This window comes from Mirounga angustirostris, unplaced genomic scaffold, assembly GCF_029215605.1.
Source record: "Mirounga angustirostris isolate CCGP_5_RB_7025 unplaced genomic scaffold, mMirAng1.0.hap1 SCAF_9, whole genome shotgun sequence".
Lineage (NCBI taxonomy): Eukaryota > Metazoa > Chordata > Mammalia > Carnivora > Phocidae > Mirounga > Mirounga angustirostris.
In genome coordinates this window covers 117,949,971-117,974,644 of record NW_026991717.1, presented here as the reverse complement: position 1 = coordinate 117,974,644, position 24,674 = coordinate 117,949,971, and the positions used below count along the sequence as shown (strand labels likewise).

The 24,674-nt window shown below is 48.1% G+C and overlaps 1 protein-coding gene and 1 long non-coding RNA gene across 2 annotated transcripts; both read right to left on the bottom strand.

Moving 5' to 3' along the window:
* Nucleotides 1-263: 263 nt before the first annotated feature.
* LOC123861802 (uncharacterized) lies at nt 264-2,374 on the bottom strand. The gene is made up of 2 exons (XR_006795133.2): nt 2,168-2,374; nt 264-665 (listed from the first exon to the last, which is right to left on the bottom strand). It is a non-coding gene; the product is annotated as an uncharacterized LOC123861802 (long non-coding RNA).
* Nucleotides 2,375-11,230: 8,856 nt separating this feature from the next.
* Nucleotides 11,231-14,668, bottom strand: FOS (Fos proto-oncogene, AP-1 transcription factor subunit). Its single transcript, XM_045901261.2, has 4 exons — nt 14,360-14,668; nt 13,346-13,597; nt 12,806-12,913; nt 11,231-12,678 (listed from the first exon to the last, which is right to left on the bottom strand). Exons 1-4 carry the CDS (start codon nt 14,498-14,500, stop codon nt 12,037-12,039), a joined length of 1,143 nt encoding a protein of 380 aa, XP_045757217.1. The 5' UTR covers nt 14,501-14,668; the 3' UTR covers nt 11,231-12,036.
* Nucleotides 14,669-24,674: the final 10,006 nt, after the last annotated feature.

Genomic DNA, 24,674 nt, shown 5'->3' with positions numbered 1-24,674 from the left:
AGTTTGCTTTTGCAGAGATTAATCAATTAATTTATCAATTAGTCAGCAAGAGCTTATTGAGAGCAGTTTCTGTCCCCAGCCCTGTGCTGGGCATATGGAGTCTACGAACACAAAGACACACAAACCCGGCTCCCGCCCTCAAGGAAAATGACATATGTAAGTGTGCACTCTGTGTGCTGGGTCTGTGCACAGCTGTATTTTAGAAGATACATAGGAGCGGGAGTAAGAGAGATTGTTATGAAGGAGGCGGAACTTGAAACGGGTTGAAAAAGGGGCAGGGTTTGTATAAGCGGGAAGGAAAAATACAGTCCAGGCAAGAGAAACAACACAAGTTTTTTCTGCATCCAAACGGACCAGATCCTCAGAAATAAACTAGAAAAAGAAAGGGCTGGGATTATTTTTCTTCTGCCAAATTTTGCCATTTCTATCCGAGTGAACAAAGAGCGCTTCCTTCCTCTAGTCACCACCACGGGGCTGCTTCTGGAATTGGAGAAGGGCGCTGTGCCTCACACGTCCACCAGGGGGCAGAGCGGCCGCTTCTATCGCTATAGCCCCGAGTACAATCAGAGGCGGAGGATCCCAGACTCCTCCAATCAGCCGGTGGGGATGGCTGAGGCCCGCGGTAGGCACCAATTTTCTCAGTCTGAGCTGCCTTCATACTCAGTCTAGAAGTTAGGGAAGAAATAGAATATGGAATGTAAGAGGAAGTTGGTTGAGACGGGGACATTTGAGGCATTCCCCTACAGAATCCAACCTCTGTGCACCATGAAAAGACCTTACAATGAGCAAAAAAGGGTTCCCACGGGTTCAGGCTACACGCCTTCCGCTGTTGCCTTGGCTGAGAAAAGCTTAATGCAGGGCTTGGGTAACTATGAAAAATGACCTACTGCTAGTCTAAGCCTGGTTTCAGGACAGCCAACTCGGGTTCTCTGGACAAGAGAAGCCATTCCAGCCACTGTAAGGAAGAATACTTGTGGCTTTGGCAGAACACACCTCCTGCACATCACTGCAGGCCCTGGGGTCGGGCTGTGGGCTGTGTAGAGCAGAAGGTGTCCCACTGGCATCCTTTAGGAGGCCTGAAGTCAGTATTTAGCTTTACTGCACAGCCCACCATCTGAACCAGGCAGCAGAGTCCCCAAGCCACAAGAGCACAGGGGGTTAGAGATGAGGTGGAAAGGACTCTAGTTTGAAGCCAGAAATCCTCATCTCTATCTGTCTCTAACTAGCTGTGCAAGTTTGGGTGGATGAATCAACTTCTCTGAGCCTTAGTTTCCCCATTTGTGAAACAGAAAGGCTGGATTAGAGGGAAATGTCTGACGTGCGTTCCAGCTCTGATATTCTGGAAAACACACAGTCCTCTGGCCAGAGAAACTGGGGAATTGGGGCGAGGAAGGGCGCGCGACTGAGCAGCTTGAAGAGTTAGCCCCGTGCCGGCAGCCAGTCGAGTCCCCAGCAGTGGCCTCTGCGACACTGCCCGCCTCACCCCCGCCCTCAGGGCCTGGCGGCATACACCCACGGCTCCCTCGGAGACTTCTGGAATCTCGCTGGATTCCTCCCAGGAATGCTTATTGCCCTTTACATCTGCAAATCGCTTTACAACAGCAACACTGCTGCGCGATTATTAATCATCGCAATATTCTTCCTTCCGCCTGTAAGGAATTGCGGGGATCCGGATTTATGAAGGTGAAGTCCGAAGGTAATTTGCCTAGGATTCATTCAATAGTCAGTTAACTGAGTTAATTAAGCGCCTCATACGAGCAAGGCTCAAAGAGCCACACATATGCAGTTGCTATAAGGATCAGAATTGTAGGAGTCCTCAGCGAGCTTCACTGACATTCCAATTATGCCACGGGGATACGGGATAGTTCGAAGGTGATGGACGATCTCCCCCCGCCCCCAAACCTGACTGAGACCGCTGTAAACAGTACGATCACTCCACCCACCCCTACAGCTCATTTTACCAGGCCGGGTAAAGGGAAGTGACCCTTCCCAAGGTCACTTATCTCCCAAGGGGCAACACTGATCCCAGAGCCTCCAGCTTCAAAGCTTTCCACTGCGCCATGGGCGAGAATTTTGTTCGAGCCTATAAAATAAGAGTTAGGCTAGCGATGGCTCTTTCCATGATTTCCGGCACCGAGTGAGAAAATCGTGATCCGAGCTCACCCACCCGGGACGGACGAGACAGCCCCAAATCTTGTCTGCAGCCTCAAAGAGTCAACGAATATTTACAGACCTCAGCGCTCATCCGATCACCCACGCCCTCTCTAGGGCTCCCTAACGCCCCCGTTCCTCGCCGCACCTTGGATCTGCGGGAAGGGGCGGGGGCGGGGGGCGCATGACAGAGAGCGTCCGGCAGCACCCCCGCGAGGGCGTGGCCGGGAACAGGGGGCGGGGGGAGGTGGGAGCCCGGCTCGCAGCCTCCTACCGGCCGGCGACTCGCGGGCTACGCCAAATATGGGCAGAGCGGAAGCGGCGGGCAGACGTCACGGCGCCGGGTGGGGGCCGCGCTGCGGGGCCTGTGACGGGAGGCGCTGACGGTGCCTACGTGTCACCATGGAAACCAAACAGTAAATAGAGGACTCGCGAGCTCCTGACCCTGCGACCTGGCCTGGAGCAAAGGGCCGGAAGCCGGGAAGGGCCAGGCGAAACCTGGGCCTGGCAGACGAGGGCAGAGAAGGGGACGCCCAGAGAGCACCCCCCCGCCCCCCCCCCCCCCCGGGAAGCCCGCTCTTCCTCCGCCCAGGATCCAGCAGGGGCCGGTCTGGAACAGAAAGCAGCCCTCCTGTCCTTTTTGAAGGGCTTCCATCGGCCTGCAGGGTTGTCGGGGATATTGGTTTTGCCTTGTCTTTTCTCACTAGCGGATAAGAATTCAGGGACTGGAGCCACATTGCCCGGTTCAAATTCCAGCTCGGCCACTCTAGTTGGACGATCTGGAGCAGATCACAAGCCTTCTGTGCCCCAGATTATTTTATCTATAAGATTGATAGCAGGACTCACCTGCTAGGGTGGTTTTAACGAGTTCATACAGATATGAGTGTGTTTGGAAGAGTCTAGCCCATGGTGAGCCAAATTAGGGCTAGCTATTTTTAATCCTAAGCAGGAAAACAGTAGCTCACCAAGTATTAGGCAACTACTAAATCAGAATGTTGTAATGTTTTGTTTTCTTGATTCGTTTTTCAGTTTTACAATAAATATTGTAAGGGAATTTTCCACTTTAAAGTTAATATTAAAATTTAGTAAAGTATTTCCTGTATTAGCTGAGATGTGTATTTACCAAGTAAGAACATCACACTTCTCAGTTTGCATCGCTTCCTTCACAGTATTAAATTTTAAACACAAAAACTCCCCACGGTCATATATAATAACAGAACTGAAGTAACTCAAGTTCAATTTCTCAGTCTTTACAGTCACTGTTGTGCTCATTTATTTCAAATCTATTTAAACACAGTACTGTGTACTACCAGAGAGTTTGAGAGGTGCATGCACCCAAAACAATCTCAAATGACTCTGAACCATTACAGCTTTACTCTTAAAATGAAGGCATATAGCTAAGTCCATGTGTTGGGGACCAACTGTTAGTGTAACTTGGGAGTTTACTTCCATGAAGAATACAATGCATTAACAGATAAGTAATTTTAAAAATGAAGCTTACCTATGCATTGTGAAAACTCAACAGCAATCCCAGCAACTGTTTAGACCTTAAAACAACAAAAAACTTTTTTTCAGGAGGAAGTATTTGACAGTTCATGGCATTAATAAAAAAGCAGACCAACTTTAGTTGGATTTATTATTACTTGTAAGTTCTCAGTAGGTAACGTGACCTTTTGTGGATGACAGACCCTCGGGGGACCCCCAGTAATTCCTACCTCCTGGTGTCCACACCTTTGTGTAAATCCCTCTCCTTGAGTAGAGGTGGAACCTAAGACTTGCCTCTAAGCAATAAAATATGGCAAAGGTGATGGGATGTTACTCCGATGATTTGTAATATGCACTATTTATGTATCTACTATATCTGTTGCTATATAAGGGAGATATATAGATAAAGATGATATAGATATCCATCTAACCAGCACATACTAGTAGGTTCTCCTGGCAGGCTTGATGAAGTGAGCAACCATGTTGAGGAAGCCGCCTCCTCGACCTGACAGTGGCCTCTGGCCAAGAGCCAGCAGCAAGTCAGGCCTGAGGTATACAATCATGAGGAAATAAAGTCTGTGACAACCAGAGTGAGCTCAGAAGCAGACTCTTCCCCATTCAAGCATCTGGCTAAAAACTCAGTTCAGCTGACAACTTGATTGCAGCTTTGCGAGACCTTGAACAGAGGACAGAGCTAAACCACTGAGTCCACAGAAACTGAGAGGAGACATCGTGTCATTTCAAGCTGCTAAATTGGTGATAATCTGTTGTCCAGGAGTAGAACCCTAATCCACCTGCTTGGCCTGCACCTGGGACAGACGGCTCCCACCTGGACGCTCCTGGTGTGGCGAGGTAGCCAGCGGCAACCTCTCAGGCCTTGGGCCCTCAGTGACCGGGTGTGGGCCCCCGCCGTGCATCTCCACAAGAGTCGTCTGACATCAGAGTTTTGAAGCTGGAAAGGGAGCTCTGAGATTTTTGAACCCCACTCCTGATGTGGTAGTCTCAGAGGGGTTCAAGTCTCACCCTAGGTCACATAAGTACATTTTTAGGAGATGTTAACATTCTAACAAAACTGTTAAGGGACGCCTGGGTGGCTCAGTCTGTTAAGCAGCTGCCTTCGGCCCAGGTCATGATCCCAGGGTCCTGGGATCGAGTCCCACATCGGGCTCCTTGCTCAGCGGGGAGCCTGCTTGTCCCTCTGCTTGTGCTCTCTCTGTCAAATAAAATCTTTAAAAAAAAAAAACTGTTAAGAACTTTGGACTTTACAGTCAGAGAGAGCTGATTTCAAATCTCAGATCTGCTGCTTACAAGTGTGTTGCCTTGGTCAGTGTAATCTTTCCTAGATCATTTTCCTCGTCTGTAAAACGAGGACCCTAATACTATCTGCCCCATAGAGTGGTTGTGAGGACTAAATGAGAGCCTCCATTCAACAAAATCATTACTGTGTGCCCAGGATGTGCCAGTTACCGGAGGTAAAACGATGAGCGAAGCAAATATGGTCCCTGATTTGGCATTGCCTGGGAGATGCGTGGCACAGCTTGGCACGCAGCAAGTATGCGTGAAATGTTAACCATTATCAATATTATACCCTAGGGCTCCAGGTTCTATCCCAACCACATGCCTCCAGGCAAACTCTATAAACTCACATATAGAACCTCTAGTGTGCAATTCCAACTGCCCACATCCCCCCTGGATGTTCACAGGCGTGGCAAGCTCCACATGCCCAACACGGGCCTGACCTTCTCATCCCCCAAACGGGCCCTTCTTCCACAGTCATACAGCCTCCTTGTGGTGTCAAGCCCAGTGAACCTGAGAGTGACTTGGATTCCTCTCCCTCCCTCACCTCCCACATCCACTCAATCACCAAGCCCCAGCAGCCCTACCCCTTAATTACCTCTTGTTCCTTCTCCATTCCCATCACCACGGCCTCGGTTCAGCCTACACACAACTGAAGCAGGTAAATACCAGGCCCTTCATGATCTGGCCACAGTTACCTCTTCTTGACCTGTCTCCAGCCCCTTCCACTTTGATGCTGCAATATTGATGTAAATGAAATCAAATGTACTTATATGATGCTCTATAATTTACATCCCCCTTCCTCTCCTCCTCCCCCCTCCACCCACATTTTATAGTCCAGCAAAAGCAAGTGTGTTTTATGAGTCTGTGTTTTTATAGTGCTATCCCTCTCCCTCCTGGAATCCTTCCACCTGGCACTCGTTCATCTAGCAAACTCCATCTTCAAAGCCCAGCTCAGAGGTCACCTGCTCAGAGACTCCCCCCGATAGAATCCATCACTCCCTCTTCTGTGCAACCATTGCACCTTCTGTTTTCACTGTTACGGTGTATTATGATGTATGCGTTTACATGTCTTTCTCCCTTCCTACACCATGAACTCTTTGAGTACAGGACTGTGTCTTGCTCCCATCTGAAACCAGCCCCTGATAAATAATAGACACCCAGAGACTTTATATTGAATTAAATGAAGCCCATGCTTGCTCCAGAGGGTAAATATTTTCTCCCCTGACCCCCATCTCCCTTAATTATAGAGATAATAAATAATAGCTAACATATCTACACTGTAACGAGCCCCAAATACATAACTTTTTTAATGCTTGCAGCTATCCCAAGAGGTAGGTACAATTATGTCCCTTTTACTAATGGGAAAACTAAGGTGCAGAGAGGTGAAGTAACTTACCCAAGGTCAGGGAGCCAGGATTCAAACCTGAGTCTATGCTCTGAACCACTCTGCTATATTGGATCCAATTTCTCAAATCTAGATTAATTTATCATAGTTTTGATAATTATAGCTGTGATGAGAGTCTCATAATTGATCAAAAAGCCTGAAAATCAATCACTGTTTCTGTAGATCTGACCATAAATTGTTCCCCAAAGTAAACATGGCAGCCACTGGGCCTGTGGCATCCACCCTTATGATGAAGGTGCGGCTGCTTGCTCCTCACCCTTTAACAAGTCCTCCTTCCTGAGGGCCTGCCCTAATGGAACTATCCACCCAACCCCTCCAGGTTCTTATCCTAATCAACTGATTGATCCAAACCTAAGCGCCTTGTCAGTGTGAGCTGAAAGTAAAAAGGGCTTATTAATCAAGAAGAGCTGATGGCTATCAGGCCAGGCAGCCTCCCTGGGACAATGGCCAAGAGCCCTTTCTGCCCTTGGGCAAAGGAAAAGCAACCTAGTTTAGTCCTTGAGTGAGTGTGGGAAGCCACTGAAATGAATTGCTTTGAACTAAACCAGTTTATGCTTCTGTTGCTTTCTCCTGGGTGCAAAGAAAGTGGAAATCTATCCAGCCAGCTCCCTTCGGGAACTTTGAACTCATTCACCAGAATTCAGTACGCTCTATTCCCAACTGTTTTCCCTCAGGTCTGGGCATATTCCTGCAAAGGATGATTATGATAATGACATTGATATCAACAATGACAGTAATAACAGCTAACCCTTATTCTTCTATTCTAATGCAGACTAAATTGTAGGCTTTATACTTTAGCTTACCAATTGCTAGGCATCAGTGAACTCAAGTGGATCTGTGTGAAGGTCTAAAATTTCATATGAACAAGAGTGAAAAACATAGGTTTATTTGTTTCTTTGAAGATGATTATACCTATATTCACCTATACATCCATTCTTTTGATGTTGAAACAAATTTCTCAATTTGTAATTAGTCTGGAAGTGTCCCTGACCTGCAGTATGCTTGTATTTTTGGTGCCTCTTAAAATTTCTTCCCACGCTAGCTACTTCCTCACCTTAATATTGTAGAACCCTTGACAGGAATTTTTTTAAACAAAGGACATGCTCTTCTACCCAGGAAGAAGTCTGTGAAATACACAGCTTACCTTTACCTTTAAACTCTATTTATCTCCCTTTAGATATTTTTGTAATTTTCAACTGCCTTCATTTATTTATCTGTCTTCATCCATTTAACAAGCCTCTGAGTGCCTAATAGATATGGGCATACAGACGTGGTCAAGACAGAAAAGGGCCCCGCTCACATGGAACTTACAATGCAGTGGTGAAGGGCAGAAATTTGTTAAAAAGGAAAAAAACACATTAATTCGATGTTGCAGACAGTGACATGTGCTATGGGGAAACAAAGCAGGATAGTGAGACCCAGAGTCATGGGGAGGAAATGTGCACAGAGATTACTTCAGATAGAATGATATGGGAAGGCCTCCTGGAGGAGATGTCCTTTGAGCTGAGTCCTGAATGACAGGAAGGAGCCAGTCTTGGAAAAGAGGCTCAGGGAGAGGGACAGCAAGTGCAAAGGCCCTGCAGCAGGAATAAACATGCTCTGTGTCAAGAATGGAAGGAAGGCTGGTGAGCAGGGTGCCTGCAGGGGAAAATGATGAGAAGGAGATGGGGAGGAGTCAGGAGTCAGCTCTTTAATGTTAATAGCAAAATAGCACACCTTAAAGCGACCTGATGTTCAGCATTCAAATGATGCTCACATCTCGTTTATTTTCTGATTATTTGATTATTCTGTGCTTAGATGAAGTCTCATACATAGTTTAAAGATTAATTTTTTTTGTTTCAGATTTTTTTTGGTTTGAAAAACATTGAAACTTCAGGTGCTCTCAGAGTAATCACCTGAGAACTTTTACTTTGCCTCAGTCTCGCCTTTGTCCTTTAATTAAAGATAGCAATTGATTTACTTTCGTTCACACATGGAAAGTTGTTGCTGATACAAAATTACTGTTATTAGAACAAATTGCTAAATGCTACCCTTTCATTTTCATAATTGCACATGATGCAGGGATGTGCAAAGACAATACAGAATCTATAATCCACTATTGTATAGAGATAAATATTTTTTTCTTCTTCCCTTTTTCTATCTAAAATTAATTTGGAGGTGGAAACACTATGGCAGGGTATTCACTTTGAAATTAAATGGGCAGAGGTAATCCAGAGGTGGTAGTCGATGAATTCCAGGGGCCAAGGACAGAGTGGGACATGTGTTGAAGCCAGACATAAAAGAGGTGAAATCCCCATTGCTTAATATCATAAAAGGGCCTGGATATAGGAGATTTTTTTTTAATTAAGTAGGCTCCACACCCAGTGTGGGGCTCAAACTCACGACCCTGACATCCAGAGTCACATGCTCTACCAACTGAGCTGGCCAGGCGCCCTTGGAATGGGAGAATTTAGAGAGTATGTGTGGAATTTATTTCTGCTCATGGAAATAGTGCAGAATGTATTCTTTCACCCACGAGGCAAATATTTCTTAACCCTGTACTATGCACCAGACACTGAGACAGGTCTGGGGATCCACTGATGAGCTAAAGTAGACATGTTCCCCATAAGGAAATGACCCCTCCCATCCTTATTCCCATCCCTTTCTATTATATGTGTATCTTTTCTATCTTTTGGGATAGTTGTTTTGTTAAGACCAGCGTGAGGTCATATCTTGTGGGTAGAGATCAGTCTTTCCCGAGAGGAAGTCGACATTCCTGGAATCCACCATCCGTGGGAGTTGTTGAATCCTGACTCAGGAAAGGAGCTTTTGGGAAGAGCCCTTTGGCTGAAAGAGAGGGAATTCCTTTCTTCTCTTGATCCCACGAGAATAGTCCCAGATTACTCTGGGAGCTTGGTGGGATGTCACTCCTGTGGAGCACACTCTGGCCTCTGAGAAGCCTCTTAAAAGGATTCCTTATATGCAAGTACCTCTCCCTGGACCTGCAATGTGGTCTTGTTCATAGAGCAGCCTGGTCCCCACTGGGTTATGGTGCACTAGAGGAGGCGTCTGGACATAGGCTAAGGCTGTCAAAGCGAAAGCAGTGTTCTTTCTCTAGTCAGCATGGGATTGACAGGGGCCATTAGTCAGGTCCTGGGAGCAGTTCAGTGTCCAGGGCTGAGGTCCAGCCACACTTCTCCACCTGGGAAATCTCCTTCCATGGGTTATTTCTGTACACGTAAGGGGAGCCAGCTGGTTTCCTTACAGGGTATCTCACCTTGTTATTTCAGATCTGGGTGTTAGTTACAGTAATTTTGTAATTAGTCTAAGCCATATTTAAAGGCTACAGAGGGGTCCCTGGGTGCCTCAGTCATTTGAGCCATCCAACTCTTGATTTTGGCTCAGGTCATGATCTCAGGGTTGTGAAATCGAGCCCCCCCGCCCCAAGGCTCGTGGAGACTGCTGAAGATTCTCTCTCCCTTTCCCTCTGCCCCTCCCCCCACTCACTCTCTAAAATAATAATAATAATAATAATAATAATAATAATAATAATAATAATAATAAAGGCTACAGAAAATTTACCCTCTGAACAGCAAACAGGGAGTCTAAAGCCACTTCCATTATGGCAAGACAGGCAAAAGTAATATGCAAGTGGTATGGGATATATCAGTGCTCTTAAGAACCTAAAGTAAGTTGGTTTCAAATGTCAATTATTATGTGAGGCACAGGGAGATCAGAGGTGAGAACACCAACCTCAATGGAACTGTCGTTTTCAATTAAAACTTTCAACTTGATTGAGTGTGACACCCCATAACCACCCAGTGATTTTCATTATCACTAAAGCATTGGGAGGCTAGCACTGAGGCTCTCTTGCCCCAGGCAGGTGTGGAAGGATGGTCTCTGGCTTCCAAGCATGGGGCCAGCATGGTATCTGAGAGCAGCAGGGAGAAGGGCTCCTCTCTTTGTGGTTTGTGCATGTGCGTGTAAAGGCCCCATTACTAGAGGTCCCCCAGACAAAGGTCATGTTCTTCTTTAAGATTATAAAGGTTCTAAGTTACAGCTTATTCAGAGTCATGTTGACTTCTCCATAGTGAGCTATTAAGTAACTTTTTATTTACCGAATGATCAACCATTATTTGTACTGTTCGAGATCTCTTTCAAATTCTCAGAGCCAGTTTTCTCCTCCCCCGGTGTAAGCTAAATGGCAGGCATATGATGTTCAAGAAATGTCAGAAATTACAAGGCACTTATTACTAAGGGCTAGGACAATAGCCCTCCTTTCCTTATGAGAATAAAAATAGTCCAACTAAATGTATGTAGGGATTAAGGCCTGAGAAGTTTTCTTTTCTTTTCTTTTTTAACTATTAAAAGACAGCTCAGCCTTAGAGATAGGGTGAGGAATGAGGAAGTGAAGACTTGAATCTCTCTAGTGGAACATGGAGAAAGTCATTCATTCTAACCATTCTTCAGTTTGCTCACCTTTAAGGTGAGAGTAACCCCTCACATAATTTTGTGGGAATAAGAAGTTAAAGTGGTTTATACAAAGCTTAACTCCATTTGCCAAAGGGACCCCGTTAAGATTAAGACATTTCAACTTAATATAAGCACAACTAGATTTAAATATTTCCCCCTTTGACTTTCAAAACAGAGAGAGAAGCAGGCAGACATGTTCCCACAAAAGCTATTGCACAGCCAATTCCCACCCCAGAATCTGCTAGAGAATCTTAGCACCACCATGTGAACACATGTATTTGTAAGACATCCCAACATCAGCTCTAGAGTTTCCTTCTCCTTTTTGATACGGGATCAAACAAAGGGGCGTGTCCCCCTCCAGGAGCCACCCTTCTGGACAAACTGGTCTCCAATACCCAGAATCTTACAAAACTTCCAGAATGAAGAGCACAAGGTTGGTCGCATTCAACTTAAATGCTTTTATTGACAATGTCTTTGAACAATAAGCAAACAATGCTTAAATTTTTCATTCAAATTCACTTTCCACATGTCGAAAGACCTCAAGGTAGAAAAAAATAAAATAAAAATATAAATATCTGAGAATCCATCTTAATAAATAAATTAAAAACACAATAAAACGTTTTCATGGAAAACTGTTAATGTCAGAACATTCAGACCACCTCAACAATGCATGATCAGTTAACATTACAATGAACATTGATGTTGAAGAAAGACTACAGTACATGGATATAGCTATTTATTTCTATCTACTAGAAAATAAAGTCGTATCTTTTCTTAGTTGAATATTGGTCATTGCTAATCAGAACACACTATTGCCGGGAACACAGTAGTTATTGTTAAAATCAGCTGCACTAGATACAATTTGAAAATATCCAGCACCAGGTTAATTCCAATAATGAACCCAATAGATTAGTTAATGCTATGAGAAGACTAAAGAGAAAGAGATAAGAGACACAGACCCAGGCCTGGCTCAACATGCTACTAACTACCAGCTCTCAGATGTGTCACTGGGAACAATACACACTCCATGCGTTTTGCTACATCTCCGGAAGAGGTAAGGACTTGAGTCCACACGTGGATGCTTTCAAGTCCTTGAGGCCCACAGCCTGGTGTGTTTCACGCACAGGGAAGGTCCTCCCTAGGTCTACGGGAACCCCCGAGGGAAGACGTGTTTCTCCTCTCTCTAATGCACCAGCTCGGGCAGTGGCACTCAGGGGTGCCCTCCGCCTCCCCTCCCTGCCTGCTCACAGGGCCAGCAGCGTGGGCGAGCTGAGCGAGTCAGAGGAGGGTTCGTTGCTGCTGCTGCCCTTGCGGTGAGCGGCCGCGCAGCTGGGGAAGGAGTCAGCCTCGGGGTAGGTGAAGACGAAGGAAGACGTGTAGGTAGTGCAGCTGGGAGTACAGGTGACCACGGGGGTGCACAGAGGCTCCAGCTCGGTGGCCATGGGCCCCATCCCCAGGGAGCCACCATGCAGGGGCTCCCAGTCTGCTGCATAGAAGGAACCAGACAGGTCCATGTCTGGCACGGAGCGGGCGGTCTCAGAGCCGCTGGGCCTGGACGATGCTGGGAACAGGAAGTCATCAAAGGGCTCGGCCTTCAGCTCCATGCTGCTGATGCTCTTGACGGGTTCCACGGAGGGCTTGGGCTCTGGGTCATTGAGGAGGGGCAGGGTGAAAGCCTCCTCGGACTCGGGGGTGGCAGCCTCGGGCAGGCCCCCGCTCAGATCTAGGGAAGCCACAGACATCTCTTCAGGGAAGCCCAGGTCATCGGGGATCTTGCAGGCAGGTCGGTGAGCTGCCAGGATGAACTCCAGTTTTTCCTTCTCCTTCAGCAGGTTGGCAATCTCGGTCTGCAAAGCAGACTTCTCATCTTCCAGCTGGTCTGTCTCCTGTATGATACAGAGGGATAGAGCAAAGCATAAGACACGGGCTTACTCAAGGACCCTGTTCCCCGACACCCGGTCTCCAACTTTCCCCCTAAGTTGGAAAAAGGAGTGACCCACGGGATCTACCTACCGCTTGGAGTGTGTCAGTCAGCTCCCTCCTCCGGTTCCGGCATTTGGCTGCGGCCATCTTATTCCTTTCCCTTCGGATTCTCCTTTTCTCTTCTTCTTCTGGGGACAACTAGAAAAATAATTTGCAAAAAGACCAACAGTCAGTAACAAGGTCTGCCATCAGCTCTGTTCATCCGCCCCAGCGAAACTGGCCCCTGCTGCTTCCCAGCTTCCTGGCACCTCCGCTGGGAAGCCATTTCTAACCTGCAGTTGCGGGCTGGGTGTGACTTGCATTTAAAATAAGATCCTCAGCAAGAGAACAAAGAAGAGCCCAGTCTAAAAGCATGAGATAGGAACCTCTTAGGGAAGAAATTATTAGAGTATTTCTTGGGGTGGGACGATCGGAGTCTGGCCTGGGATGGAAATGGCTTAGAGCCAGGGTTCTCCATTGAGGATATGCAGTGAATTCTAGGTAGTTGCTTCACCCTGTCTACTGTGGCCCCTCCTCCACCAGTGCCAACCCACGCCCTTTACTGAGAGAAGGTGCTGAAGAACTCCTCACCTGTTCCACCTTGCCCCTCCGGCCAATGCTCTGAGCTCTGCTTCCCGTCATGGTCTTCACAACTCCAGCCCTGGAGTAAGCCCCAGCCGAGGGGGTCGGGACCCCATAGGGGTGGGGGGCTCTGGTCTGTGATGGGGCCACGGAGGAGACCAGGGTGGGCTGCACCAGCCACTGCAGGTCCGGGCTGGTGGAGATGGCAGTCACCGTCGGGATAAAGTTGGCACTGGAGACGGCCAGATCCGTGCAGAAGTCCTAGAACGAAACAGAAGGGGAAAGCTGACGTGAGTGAGCAGGTTCCGGACACAGGTGGGGCGAGCCGAGTTTCCAGTGCCGCATGCAGCAGGGAGAGAGAGGGAGGAGAAGCACGCCCGGGACTGCTCGGGTCTGTTTCGATGCCCCTCATCCTGGATGGAAGGGCTCCCCGTTCCCTCTCAAGAAATCCGCAACGCAGTGCCTTTCTCCTCCGCCCTGCTGCTGCATCCCCGTTATCCCTCCGGCATCACTCGCTTGAAAGGGGGTTTGTTATAAATATCCCTGACGTCTGCGCTGACGCAGGCGCTGCTCCGGAGTCTCCTGAATGAACTCGCTTTTTATCAATGAAACTGCCTTACACACCCGCCGGCTTCACCCTCCTCCCCCGCCCCTCCTCCCTGCTCCAGGCTGCTAGGGGAGGGGGGATTGCCGCTTTCTGTCGCCTCCCGGAGGAGCCAGGCTCTAGTTCGCGAGTCTTCGCTTGGGACACGTTTTGCCCCAGCGAATGTCAGAGACCAGGCAGAGAGCGCGGTCCGAGGGCAGCTCGGGATGAGCCTGCCGCGGCAGAAGAGAACCAATTTTTACTATGACAGGCGTGCGTGCGCTCTGAACAAGTGCGGGGCTGCCGAGATAGGGCTGCTCCGGCCGGGGCGGCCTCCCACCCCGGCCAAAGGGGTCCGCGACTCGTCTTCCCGAGCGTCCCGCCCCGGTGTCTCCTCCCCGGTGGTCCCGGGCCCCGCGGCGGCGCCAAGCCCGCCTCACCTGCGCATTGACGGGAGAGCCCATGCTGGAGAAGGAGTCGGCCGGTGAGTGGTAGTAGGAGAGATTGTCCCCGGCCGGGGAGGCGCTGCTGCAGCGGGAGGAGGACGCCTCGTAGTCGGCGTTGAAGCCAGAGAACATCATGGTCGCGGTGAGTCTGGGCCGGGGCGAGGGGCTGAGGGGCAGAGACAGGTAGGAGCTGCGGGGCAGAGCTGGGTAGGAGCGCGGTCACTGCTCGTTCGCTGCGCCGCCGCCGCCGGCTCTGTCTCGGCTTCTGGGCTGCTCGCTGCAGATGCGGTTGGAGTACGAGGCGCCGCAGCCACCGCTTTTATAACAGCATTCTATGAATGAGCCCCCACACACGTCATGGGCGCTACCATCGCGGCGCTAGGGGGGTGGCGAGAGGACCTGGGCACCTCTGCGGCCTCCTTGCCGCCTCCGCCGCCCTCGCAGCTTCCCGCCTCCCGTCTTGGTGTGTTTCATTTTCTCCTGAGTGTTTAATAATCTAGGTCTTAGGGGTCTCGGGGACCCCCTAAGATGAGGGACTCCGGGCATGGCTCCCCCCACGACCGCAGGGAACGGCCGTGGAAACCTGCTGACGCAGATGTCCTAATATGGACATCCTGTGTAAGGGGGGACGGATTGACGGGAACTGCTTGCCGGCTGCAGCCAACACCGAGGGTGCAGCGCGGGGGGAGGCGGGGGCCGCGGCCGGGGGAGGGGAGGCGGGAAAGGCGAAGAACGCGAGCGAACATTCGCACCTGGTTCAATGCGGACCCTTGTTCCCGGGGCGGGGTGGGGGGATGGGCTGGGAGGGCCTTTTTACTGGTATACGGAACCCCGGAAACGTGCTGGGGCTCAGGTTTGGGAGAAACAGGTACACAGCCCGAGGGCTTAAGCCTCGGCCCCAGAAGGAATGCGCCTCCCCCCACCCCCCGCCTTTCCCAATTCTGGTCGTAATTCTGTGCAAACTGTGGAAGCAGACCTTCAAGCCCCCAGTCTGGAGCAGTATTAGGACTGTTACCGCATTTGGAAGCGGAAAGTCGGGAGATCCAAAATAAGAGAATATGATAACCTACTTTATCTACGATGTTGGGTATTTTAATTTTAATTGTTTTGTTTCGTTTTGTTTTTTCGTTTTTAAGGAAAAAAGGCGCATTTTTTTTTTTTCTCGGCCATACTTAGGGATATTAGTGTTACTGTCAAATCTGAGACGCTAGCCGGTAAACATTGTGCAGAACCTCCATGCAAGGATGTCTGATGGGTTCGTTTGCCTAGTTCTGAGCTGGGGCCTGGGGAGTGGGCTGTGGTTGGGGGGGGGTGCTATGTGGACAAGGTGGTCAGCTGGGGGTACAGGGTGGAGAGAGCCTTTGGGGGAGCGCAAGTCCGAGCTGGGGAGTTAGAAGAGGTTCGGTTCTCCCAGGAAGCTGGGCTTAGTGGCAGCCCACAGCTGGTGATTTTCCAGCGCGGACTTGGAGGGGGGAGGACCGGGGGCGCTGGAAGGATCCTGGCCAGCAGCTCCCAGGCGGGAGACCTCGGCCGCTGGGACTTCAGGCGCGGCTCTGTGGCCTGGAAAACGGGGTTGGGGCAACTAGGTGCTCGAGAGTGCGTTGCGCCCCCAGACGCCCCCAGCCTCCTGCTCTGCTGCAAAGGACACCTGGGGTCACATTGCCCCCGCCTGGGTCCCAGCGCGCCAGCCTCCTCGGGGACGCGAAGTCGCAGATCCCAGCAGAGCCCCTGTGTCCCTTCCCCCACTCTGTCGGGCCAGGGGCTCAACGGTGGGCCCCTGGAAAGGGGCGAGGCGGGATTAGGGCAGCGGGCGGATCCCTCGGGGCGCGCGGGGAGCCGGACCGCGGACCTGCCTCCCGCCGCCGCACCCCGGAGCCAGGCGATCCTGCTATAGATAGTAACAGGGAAGCGGCTGTTTACAGCAACACTGAGCCGCCGGGGCTTGTCTCCAGGCGACGCCGCGCGGCCGGGCGCGCAGTCTGCCTGGCCAGGCCGCCCTCCCTCCTCGCTCCCCCGGGACCTCGGCCTCCCCGGCCCGGCTGCGGCCACTCCCGCCGCCTGACATCATCCTCCGGGTCCGGGGGCTGCGTGCGGCTCGCGCGCGGCCAGGCGCTAACCTCCATTCTTAGAGATGAGAAGCCGGCGGGAGCTGGGAGGGCAGGGAGGCGGGGATTCGTGGAACTGGGCCACTTGCTATTTTTGCATTCCCTGTCACAGGCAGAGGTGAAAACAGAATTTCATCATTGTATGTCACTGGTTTATGTTGGTGGGAATTCAGGCGCTTTTTTTTTTTTTTTTCCTCACTTAAAAAAGGAGAGAGAGAAGGAAAAACACATAATACATAAACACAGACTTTTCGGAGATGCCCTGAATCCTAAAGCAATTCTTCGGCCTTCAGTTCTCCTAATTCTCTCATCTGTCAGGCTGTTTCACTGTCCTTGATTATTAAAAAAAAGAAAAGAAAAGTTATGAGAGCTGAAGGCAAATCCATCTCTCTTCTTATTAGCTGGGACAAAGTAGGTCAAGCTTTGAATCCCTGGGTCTGGCCTTGCCTTCCATTCATAACTGGATCTCAGGCCACTTAAGAGAAAACCTAGAATGATTTCATTGACTTCCCCTTCAGAGTTTGAATCAGCTCAGCCCGACACCTAAAGGGTGTATCAAGATTTTATATCCAGGATTTATCCCATATATCACTTTATCCTGTCTTTGCCAATAAAAGGAAAAGGGTCTTTGGATGAACCTGGCTCCTCTCAAATAGCTTAACTCTTTCCTTCCTGGCACCATTATGACCAGAGCACTGGAGACTTAATAAATCCATCCTCTGAAAAGGACAGAACCATGAATTCATAATTCTTTTATTTATTTGTCAAAGAACTATTGAGAGGGAGCCACTGGGTGGCTCAGTCAGTTGAGTGTCTGCCTTTGGTCCGGGTCACGGTCCGGGGGTCCTGGGATTGAGTCCCACATCGGGCTCCCTGCTCAGGGAGGAGTCTGCTCCTCCCTCTGCCCCTCCCCCCGCTTGTGATCTCTCTCTCTCTCTCTCTCTCAAATAAATAAATAAAATCTTAAAAAAAAAAAAAAAGAACTATTGAGAGCCCGCTATGGCCACGCACTCCTATGGGTGCTGGGGACTGGCACTTACTGCAATGAACAGAGTGGACCAGGCCCTACCCTCCGAGAGACTCCAGTCTTGGCGAGAAGACTGACAAATGAGTAGAGAATTGCAGAGCAGCACCAAGTGCTTGGACAGAGGTAAGACTAGGGTGAGATGGAACACGGGAGGGTTTGGAGAGCAGGATCAGAGGAAGTGACTACAATAGAGATGGAACCCGGATCCACTGTCCTCTGGGAAATGACATGATAAAGATTGAAATGCCAGAGCCTCCGAATCTGTGATCATCCTGATGTACTCTCACATCTCAATCCATTTCAGGGCTGCAAACTCACATTTTTAATATGGAGCTCACATGGTGTAGCCTTAAAATAGAGGGAAATCAGAACCAACAAGTGAAATTATGTTTGCCATTTGCCAAGGTCAGGGTGACTTTGAGACAGATGCTGTGTGCCTCTGTGAGCATAGTGCTTGCCTCCCAGCAGGGCAGGGATTCTGTGTTCTGGACGAGTCTGAGCGTATAACCAGAACTTATGCAGTTTGTGATTATCTGTGTGCTGAGTTCCTCCTATTTGGGTATCCAAAAGTGAAAAGGAGGGTAGAATCCCGTATCTGATTTTAACTCAAATTGAAAACAAATCTATCTCTGCTCAACAGTTGTTCCTTATCAGATGGAGACTTTTCCTATTTTGCACTTTTCTGGCATTTGAATTAAGAGATCTGACCCACATCAAGCATTTGTTCAGTAACTCTGGAAGTCAGTGCACATTGTTTAGCCTGGTGTTATTGCAACATTAAGTGAAAGGCTGCTGTCTGTGCCGCCTACGTAAATGCTGCCGCACACAACCCGTCCCCAGCATGCAGAAGTAGTTATTTATTTGGGGAAGTGTGGTCTAGCGGTGAAGGGTTGTGGTCAGAGCACGGGACCAGAAGTCAGGAAGATGCAAATAGCAAAATCAACTCCTTCAGGGACTTGGGGAAGTCGCTTCTTAGACTCGTTTAACATCTACACACTTTTGGCCTTTGTCTTTTTCATGTGCTGATACTCACTCAGCACCTAGCACAGTGCCTGGCCCATGGTAGGTGTTCAATAAATATCTCTTGAATGGATGAATGAATGAATGAATGAATGAATGAATACCCTCATCCAAGCAAGGCAAATATTGTCCTTTATGGGTCCTTAGCCATCAATGGATGAGGTTCTTTAAATCTTTGGAAAAGCCAAACAGGCTGAGTCTTTTATTCCTGGGTATGAATAGGCAAAAATTGGGGAAGAGAAATAACAAGATGTTAGGGCTATTTTCAGCTGGTGCAGGCTCTGTGTCTAAGGAACACCCCAGCGGTTCGTGATGAAAGATCAGACTTGCCCTTGTTATCGAGCCCCGTGATATAGACAGCCACTGCCCATACATAAATGCCACATTGTCTGCAATGACAATGACCATGTTACCACCACCCTCTAATTTATTCATTCTAAATGTCTGGACCCCTGGAGGAGAAGCATTCCACAATTCCTGCAGGACTCACACACACATGACACCCAAAGGAGGGCTTTAGGGGTCAAGGTTACTCACTCTATGGCTCAGACAGTGAGCAAAAAGACTGCGCCTATTTTAAAATGGTGGAGGCATGGGATTACCACCACACACACACACACACACACACACACACACACACACACACCACTACCGCCACTAATTAGTACTAGGGATTTAGCCTCTTTGGGAAAAACTTGTCCTTCTGAACAACTCTTGGCTCTTTGACAGGAGGTGATGATTCAATGGGATCCCCATCCTTCTGCTAATGTGAGCATTTACACAAAGCTCCGTGTAGCCCCTGGGATATACTCCATCTGGAGCTGAGGAAATTGGGGAATAGTTATGGTGCCAAAGAAGGACACCTTTTCGACCCAAGCTAGCAGCATTTTTCACCACCACCAGCATCATCAGCCCCTCATTGTCAGTCATGCTGAAACTTCCTGCACGGGCAGACAAGCAAGTCCCCTCCAGGCTCTCAGCTCCTTGGATGTCCTGAGCTGACCTTCTGCAGCTCGGGTGGGACTCAGCTGCTGGAATTCCGAAAGAACCCCATCTACGTCACTAAACCTATAGGATGACAACACACCCTGATGAAAACCTGCAACTGCAGGACTCCCATCCAATGGGAAAATTCTCCGAGTCTGCGTGGGTAGGGCCAGGGATGGCCAGAATGGGCTGGCACATGACGTACTCCAAGGTGTTAAGACATCTCAAGCATAGTTTACGCCACTTTATCCACCACCTTGCTCAACAAGAAAGATCTTTAAGAGAGACAGTATTAAATTGTGATGCCAAGAAAAAAATCCCAATCTAAACCAGAAAAATCCTGACTAGTATGTAGGAATTCAGAGTTATGCTGCCTTCTGATCTACGGATTAGAGTCTCACTCTCAGCTATGAACATTTTTTGTCTTAGTTTAGTATTTGATTGTGTCCTACAAGAAAACTTCCAGTTGCAACTCCCAGCTGAGATCTGATTTTCCCCACTGATATTTTACCTGGGGTGTCAGTGAGTTAGAGATCACTGGTAAAATCCCAAAAATGACTCTACTGAAGAGTTCCACCTTCAGACTCTGGCCCACCCAAGACTGAGAGGTAATCAATTAAGACAGGGACAGATCGGGCGCCTGGGTGGCTCAGTTGGTTAAGCGACTGCCTTCAGCTCAGGTCATGATCCTGGAGTCCCGGGATCAAGTCCCGCATCGGGCTCCCTGCTCAGCGGGGGGTCTGCTTCTCCCTCTGACCCTCTTCCCTCTCGTGCTCTCTGTCTCTCATTCTCTCTCTCAAATAAATAAATAAATAATCTTAAAAAAAAAAAAAAGGGACAGATCGAAAGGTGGAAGTCTACTCTCCCCCTTAGTGGGGCTCTTAATTAAATCATAACACTAAACACTAAATCATAAATCCTTCCAAACCTGCTTAGTGGCCAAGTTAAGAATTACACTTAGAAAAAAAAAATCTACATTCTTTACTGAGGTCTGCCAAGTATATGACCCAGCCCCTGCCTAGCCCTCCAACCTCATCTTGACCCACTTTCCCTCATTTACTCCATTCCAGCCACACTGGCCTTCTTTCTGTTCCTCAAATATGCCAAGCTGGGTCTGTAGCTGGGACATTCTACCCGTTGTTCCCTCTCCCCCCCCCATATTGACATGTTGACCCTTCCTTAATGTCTGCTCAAATATCAATTCTCCAGGAAGCCCATTCTGTCCCCCATCCAATGGGGCATCCCTCAGTCACTTTCTGTCACATTACCTGGTTTTATTTTCTACCTAGGACTTATCACCATGTTACCCTATTTGTTCATTTATATACTTTTTCATTGCCTTCCTCGACTAGGCCATAATCTCCACAAAAGCAGGAACCTTATCTGTCTTTTTCAGTAGGAGACTATCCTCAGTGTCTAGCATCTTGACACTAGAAGGCACTTAATAAATGTTTGTGGAAAGAATGGACATTAAACAGAAAGCTCATCCTCTATTGTCCATGTGGCTGAAAAGACAGTATGGATTCTCTTTTTGGATAAAGGGCCTTGATGGGGACTTCTTACCTGTACCCTCCACAAGCGAGTGGAACCAAAATCCTGATCAGCACCTTCTTTATCAGGCATAATAATTTAGATGCATATAAAACCCATGGACACACCCTTTCTGAGAACTGTACAGACCCATCACATTTGCTGTCTAAATGCTTCTATTACCTGTCCTGCAAGAGGGTATGGGTGCTATAGTTTTAAATCCACAATCACCCCTTCCAGAAACAGTGATCAGCACAACGAGATATTCTGTCTAGGGCAGGTTGTCCCCCAAGTCCTTTCTTTTTCACAAACTCAAGTTAATTCTACAAGCAACTTTTTAGAAAATATTTGGGCATTTAAAAAAAAAAGAAGAAATATTTGTGTATAAAGGTTAAAAACCTAACTTTTTGTTGTTGTTGTTGTTTAAAAGTACTGGGAATGGGGCCAAATAAAATTTTTATGGCCCCTATACTAAAATGATTATGGTACCCTCCCAAGCAGTTCAAAATAAGAACAATATTAAACTGCAAAATAAAATTTTTTTTAAAGATTTTTTATTTTATTTTATTGAGAGAGACAGAGAGAGAGCATGAGAGAGAGGAGGGTCAGAGAGAGAAGCAGACCCCCTGCTGAGCAGGGAGCCCGATGCAGGACTCTATCCTGGGACTCCAGGATCATGACCTGAGCCGAAGGCAGTCGCTTAACCAACTGAGCCACCCAGGCGCCCCAAACTGCAAAATAAAATTTTATTTAAAAAATAAAACTTAACACTATACTGAAATAAGGCCTGTATGTGAATTCATGAGGGAGGGAGCAATCTCTGGTTCCCCCAGGAACCGTGACTTGCCAGAGAACAAGCCCCCAGTAAATAGAATGACGGCTACAGTTTTCCCAGTTTTTTTTTTGAATGCCCCTTACCCTCATCTCTGCCCCAGTCCTGGCCCCAGCATGTGCTTACTTGGCTTCTTGGGCAATCCAGCCATGATTGGGCATGTAGCAAGGGCCAGGTCAGTATTTGTTGAGTATTAGACTTGCACTGGACAGGCCTGGAGTATCACATACCACAGGATCACCTGAGGCCTGGATGCAGGGCTTACCTACATCAGCCCTATCTGGGCTGGAGCTGATATTCAAGGTTACATCAGAGTGCCACGTGTTCCTGCCCAGTTCAGATTGCTTAGCTCGGTGGATGGGATCAGAACCCACAGGATTCTTCATTTGCATCGTCTGGCACAATCATTCTATTCCTTCCTCCAGATTAATCAGGTGGTTTGGAATAAACTGTGGGTAAGCTATCCAGAGGTATGGGTGAAGAATCTTCGTTTTCCCTGTGAATGGGACACTTCACGGTAGGTGGGACTTGGGGGGTTCCTTTGCTACTATAACTTTGCCTATCCAAGTCAAGTTTTTTGAACCAGGGCTTCATCCAGCTGGTGTCTGTCTGAGCTTGGAACTTGGAAAAGAGTGAAGCAGGGGGTTGTGAAATAGGCGGGGGAGATGGAGAAAACCTGGTGTTCTTCAAATAGCACTCCACTCATTGGCCTGCCTGCCAGATCAGCAGGCTCACCAGACGGCAGCTCCAGGCCACAGTGAATATTTTGACACTCCTTACCCATTTCTGGCCCATGTGGTAAAATGACCAGAGAAGTACACAAAATAAATAAATAAATAATAATAATAATGGAGAACTCCGAAGAGTTTCAAATGAAGTGATTTTGGATTGTATGTTTAGATAAGAGCGGCCCTGTGGGGTTTATATCACACATCTGGTTTGAGATTAATTTAGTTGTAGTCTTATCAGAGATCTCTATCCTGCTTTCTATTTTTCCATTGGTTTCAGAATCCCCTCCAGGGAAGAAAGGGGTTTCACATGCCTCAAATTGTTATTATCTTGCATAAGAGCCAGAAAAAACAACTACCTGTGGGTACTAGGTAAGACCTCTACAAAGTTCATTTTTTCATAATCAGATTGTACAGGGACGATTATCCTATTCTTTATTCATCGTTCAGTATCTGTCCTGAACATCTACTATGTGCCAGTCCCTGGAACCCACGGTACACGGACAAGCTTCCTATTAAAGTGAAGTTCACAGTCTAGTAATGTAATAAACAAGAAAACAAACAAAAATATCAGATAAAAGTGAGTGCTGGGCAGGTCATTAAAATGGAGGGATGTGTTGTGAGCATTCGGATTAGGTGGAAGGAGGTGACTTTCATCATAAGAAGTGCGTGACAAGAAGGAACCAGGCATGGGAAGGACAAAGAGCAGAACATTCTGGGCAGAGGAAACGCTTCCCAGTGTGAAGTTAAGTACTGGGAAACATAACTGTTGATTCTCCCGAGCCTCTGAACCCAACAACCCTCTGTCCTTGCAATGTGCACCCTCAAGCTCTAGTGTCTGAGCTGCCACCAAACCATCTCTCCCTCCCCCAGACGAGAGGCACCAAATTTTGGATCAGTGCTACCAAATTTGGAAATGTCCCAGCTATTCCCCGTTTACTTTCCTCCCTAGTTGTCACTATGCTTCAGACCGGGTATGGACAGTTCTATTTCATTTTTATGCAATAACGACCCATATGGATCCTTCTTATAAATGGCTCCACACCAGAATTGGTGGTTGGTAAGATCTTTCTCAACAGCTTAGAGTCTTCATTGAAAGCATTAGAGCACAGTGACGTAAATACCCAAAACCAGGCTCTGAGGTCTTCCAGGACCCTTTTTCAGAGGAATTTGAAAACAGGCACATTCCATTTTGCCCTCTGTTAGAGAGCTACTGACAATAAACAGAATTCGGCTTAGAATATGCGCTGTAAAAACAGCAGAGCACTGAACCAGCCCTGCATTCTCACCCAGGGCAACACTTCACTGGATTCTGCTGATATTCACACAGGGTTTAAGCAAAAACATTTGGGAAGTTTATGGGGAATGAACATCTCAAAGCGTTAATTCCTTGAATTCTTTGTTATTTTGACTACACTGAAGACTGTTCCACAAGCCATTATCAGAATCCACCCATCTTCAGTTCCCGTAAATATTATGTCTACCCAGAACTATGTGAACTATTTCGTCGCTGGAATATGAACCAGGCTGTGAGACTTGCTAACGGGAAGGAAATAAGAGGAGCATTGAAACCTGAAGGAGAGAAAGTTCAGTAGCAAAGGGGAAAGTGGACTACAGGATTATGTATGTTTTGGGGAAAGAAGATAGCTCAACCCTCAGGGATGGATTATTCAGCCTGGGCTTGATTATTTAAATCCAGCGGCAAATGTATACTGACACATTCCTGGGTGACTTTCATGGTAACAAGTTAAAAGAAGCTGAGTTCAGCTCTCAGAGGTCATTCTTGTTGTAGTTGGTATTCATTGTTCAAGGCAATGGAGAGCTAGGGAAACTGAGGCAGTGACTGTCAGTGATTTCCTGGGAAGGAGCCAATTAGGCAGCTGCTGCTATGTGTTCTGGAGCTGAGACTGAATTCAGTCCAGTGGCAAAGCTCTGATGCAGGGACCATCTCCCATCTTTGGCAGTCCTGGCCTCCAGCACATTTGTGAAAAAGCATTGTAACCTGGAAGGCACGAATTACATGTGAGTTACTAGCGTTAAACATATGTTCTCTGCTCCTATCTCCCACACTCTCCTCCTC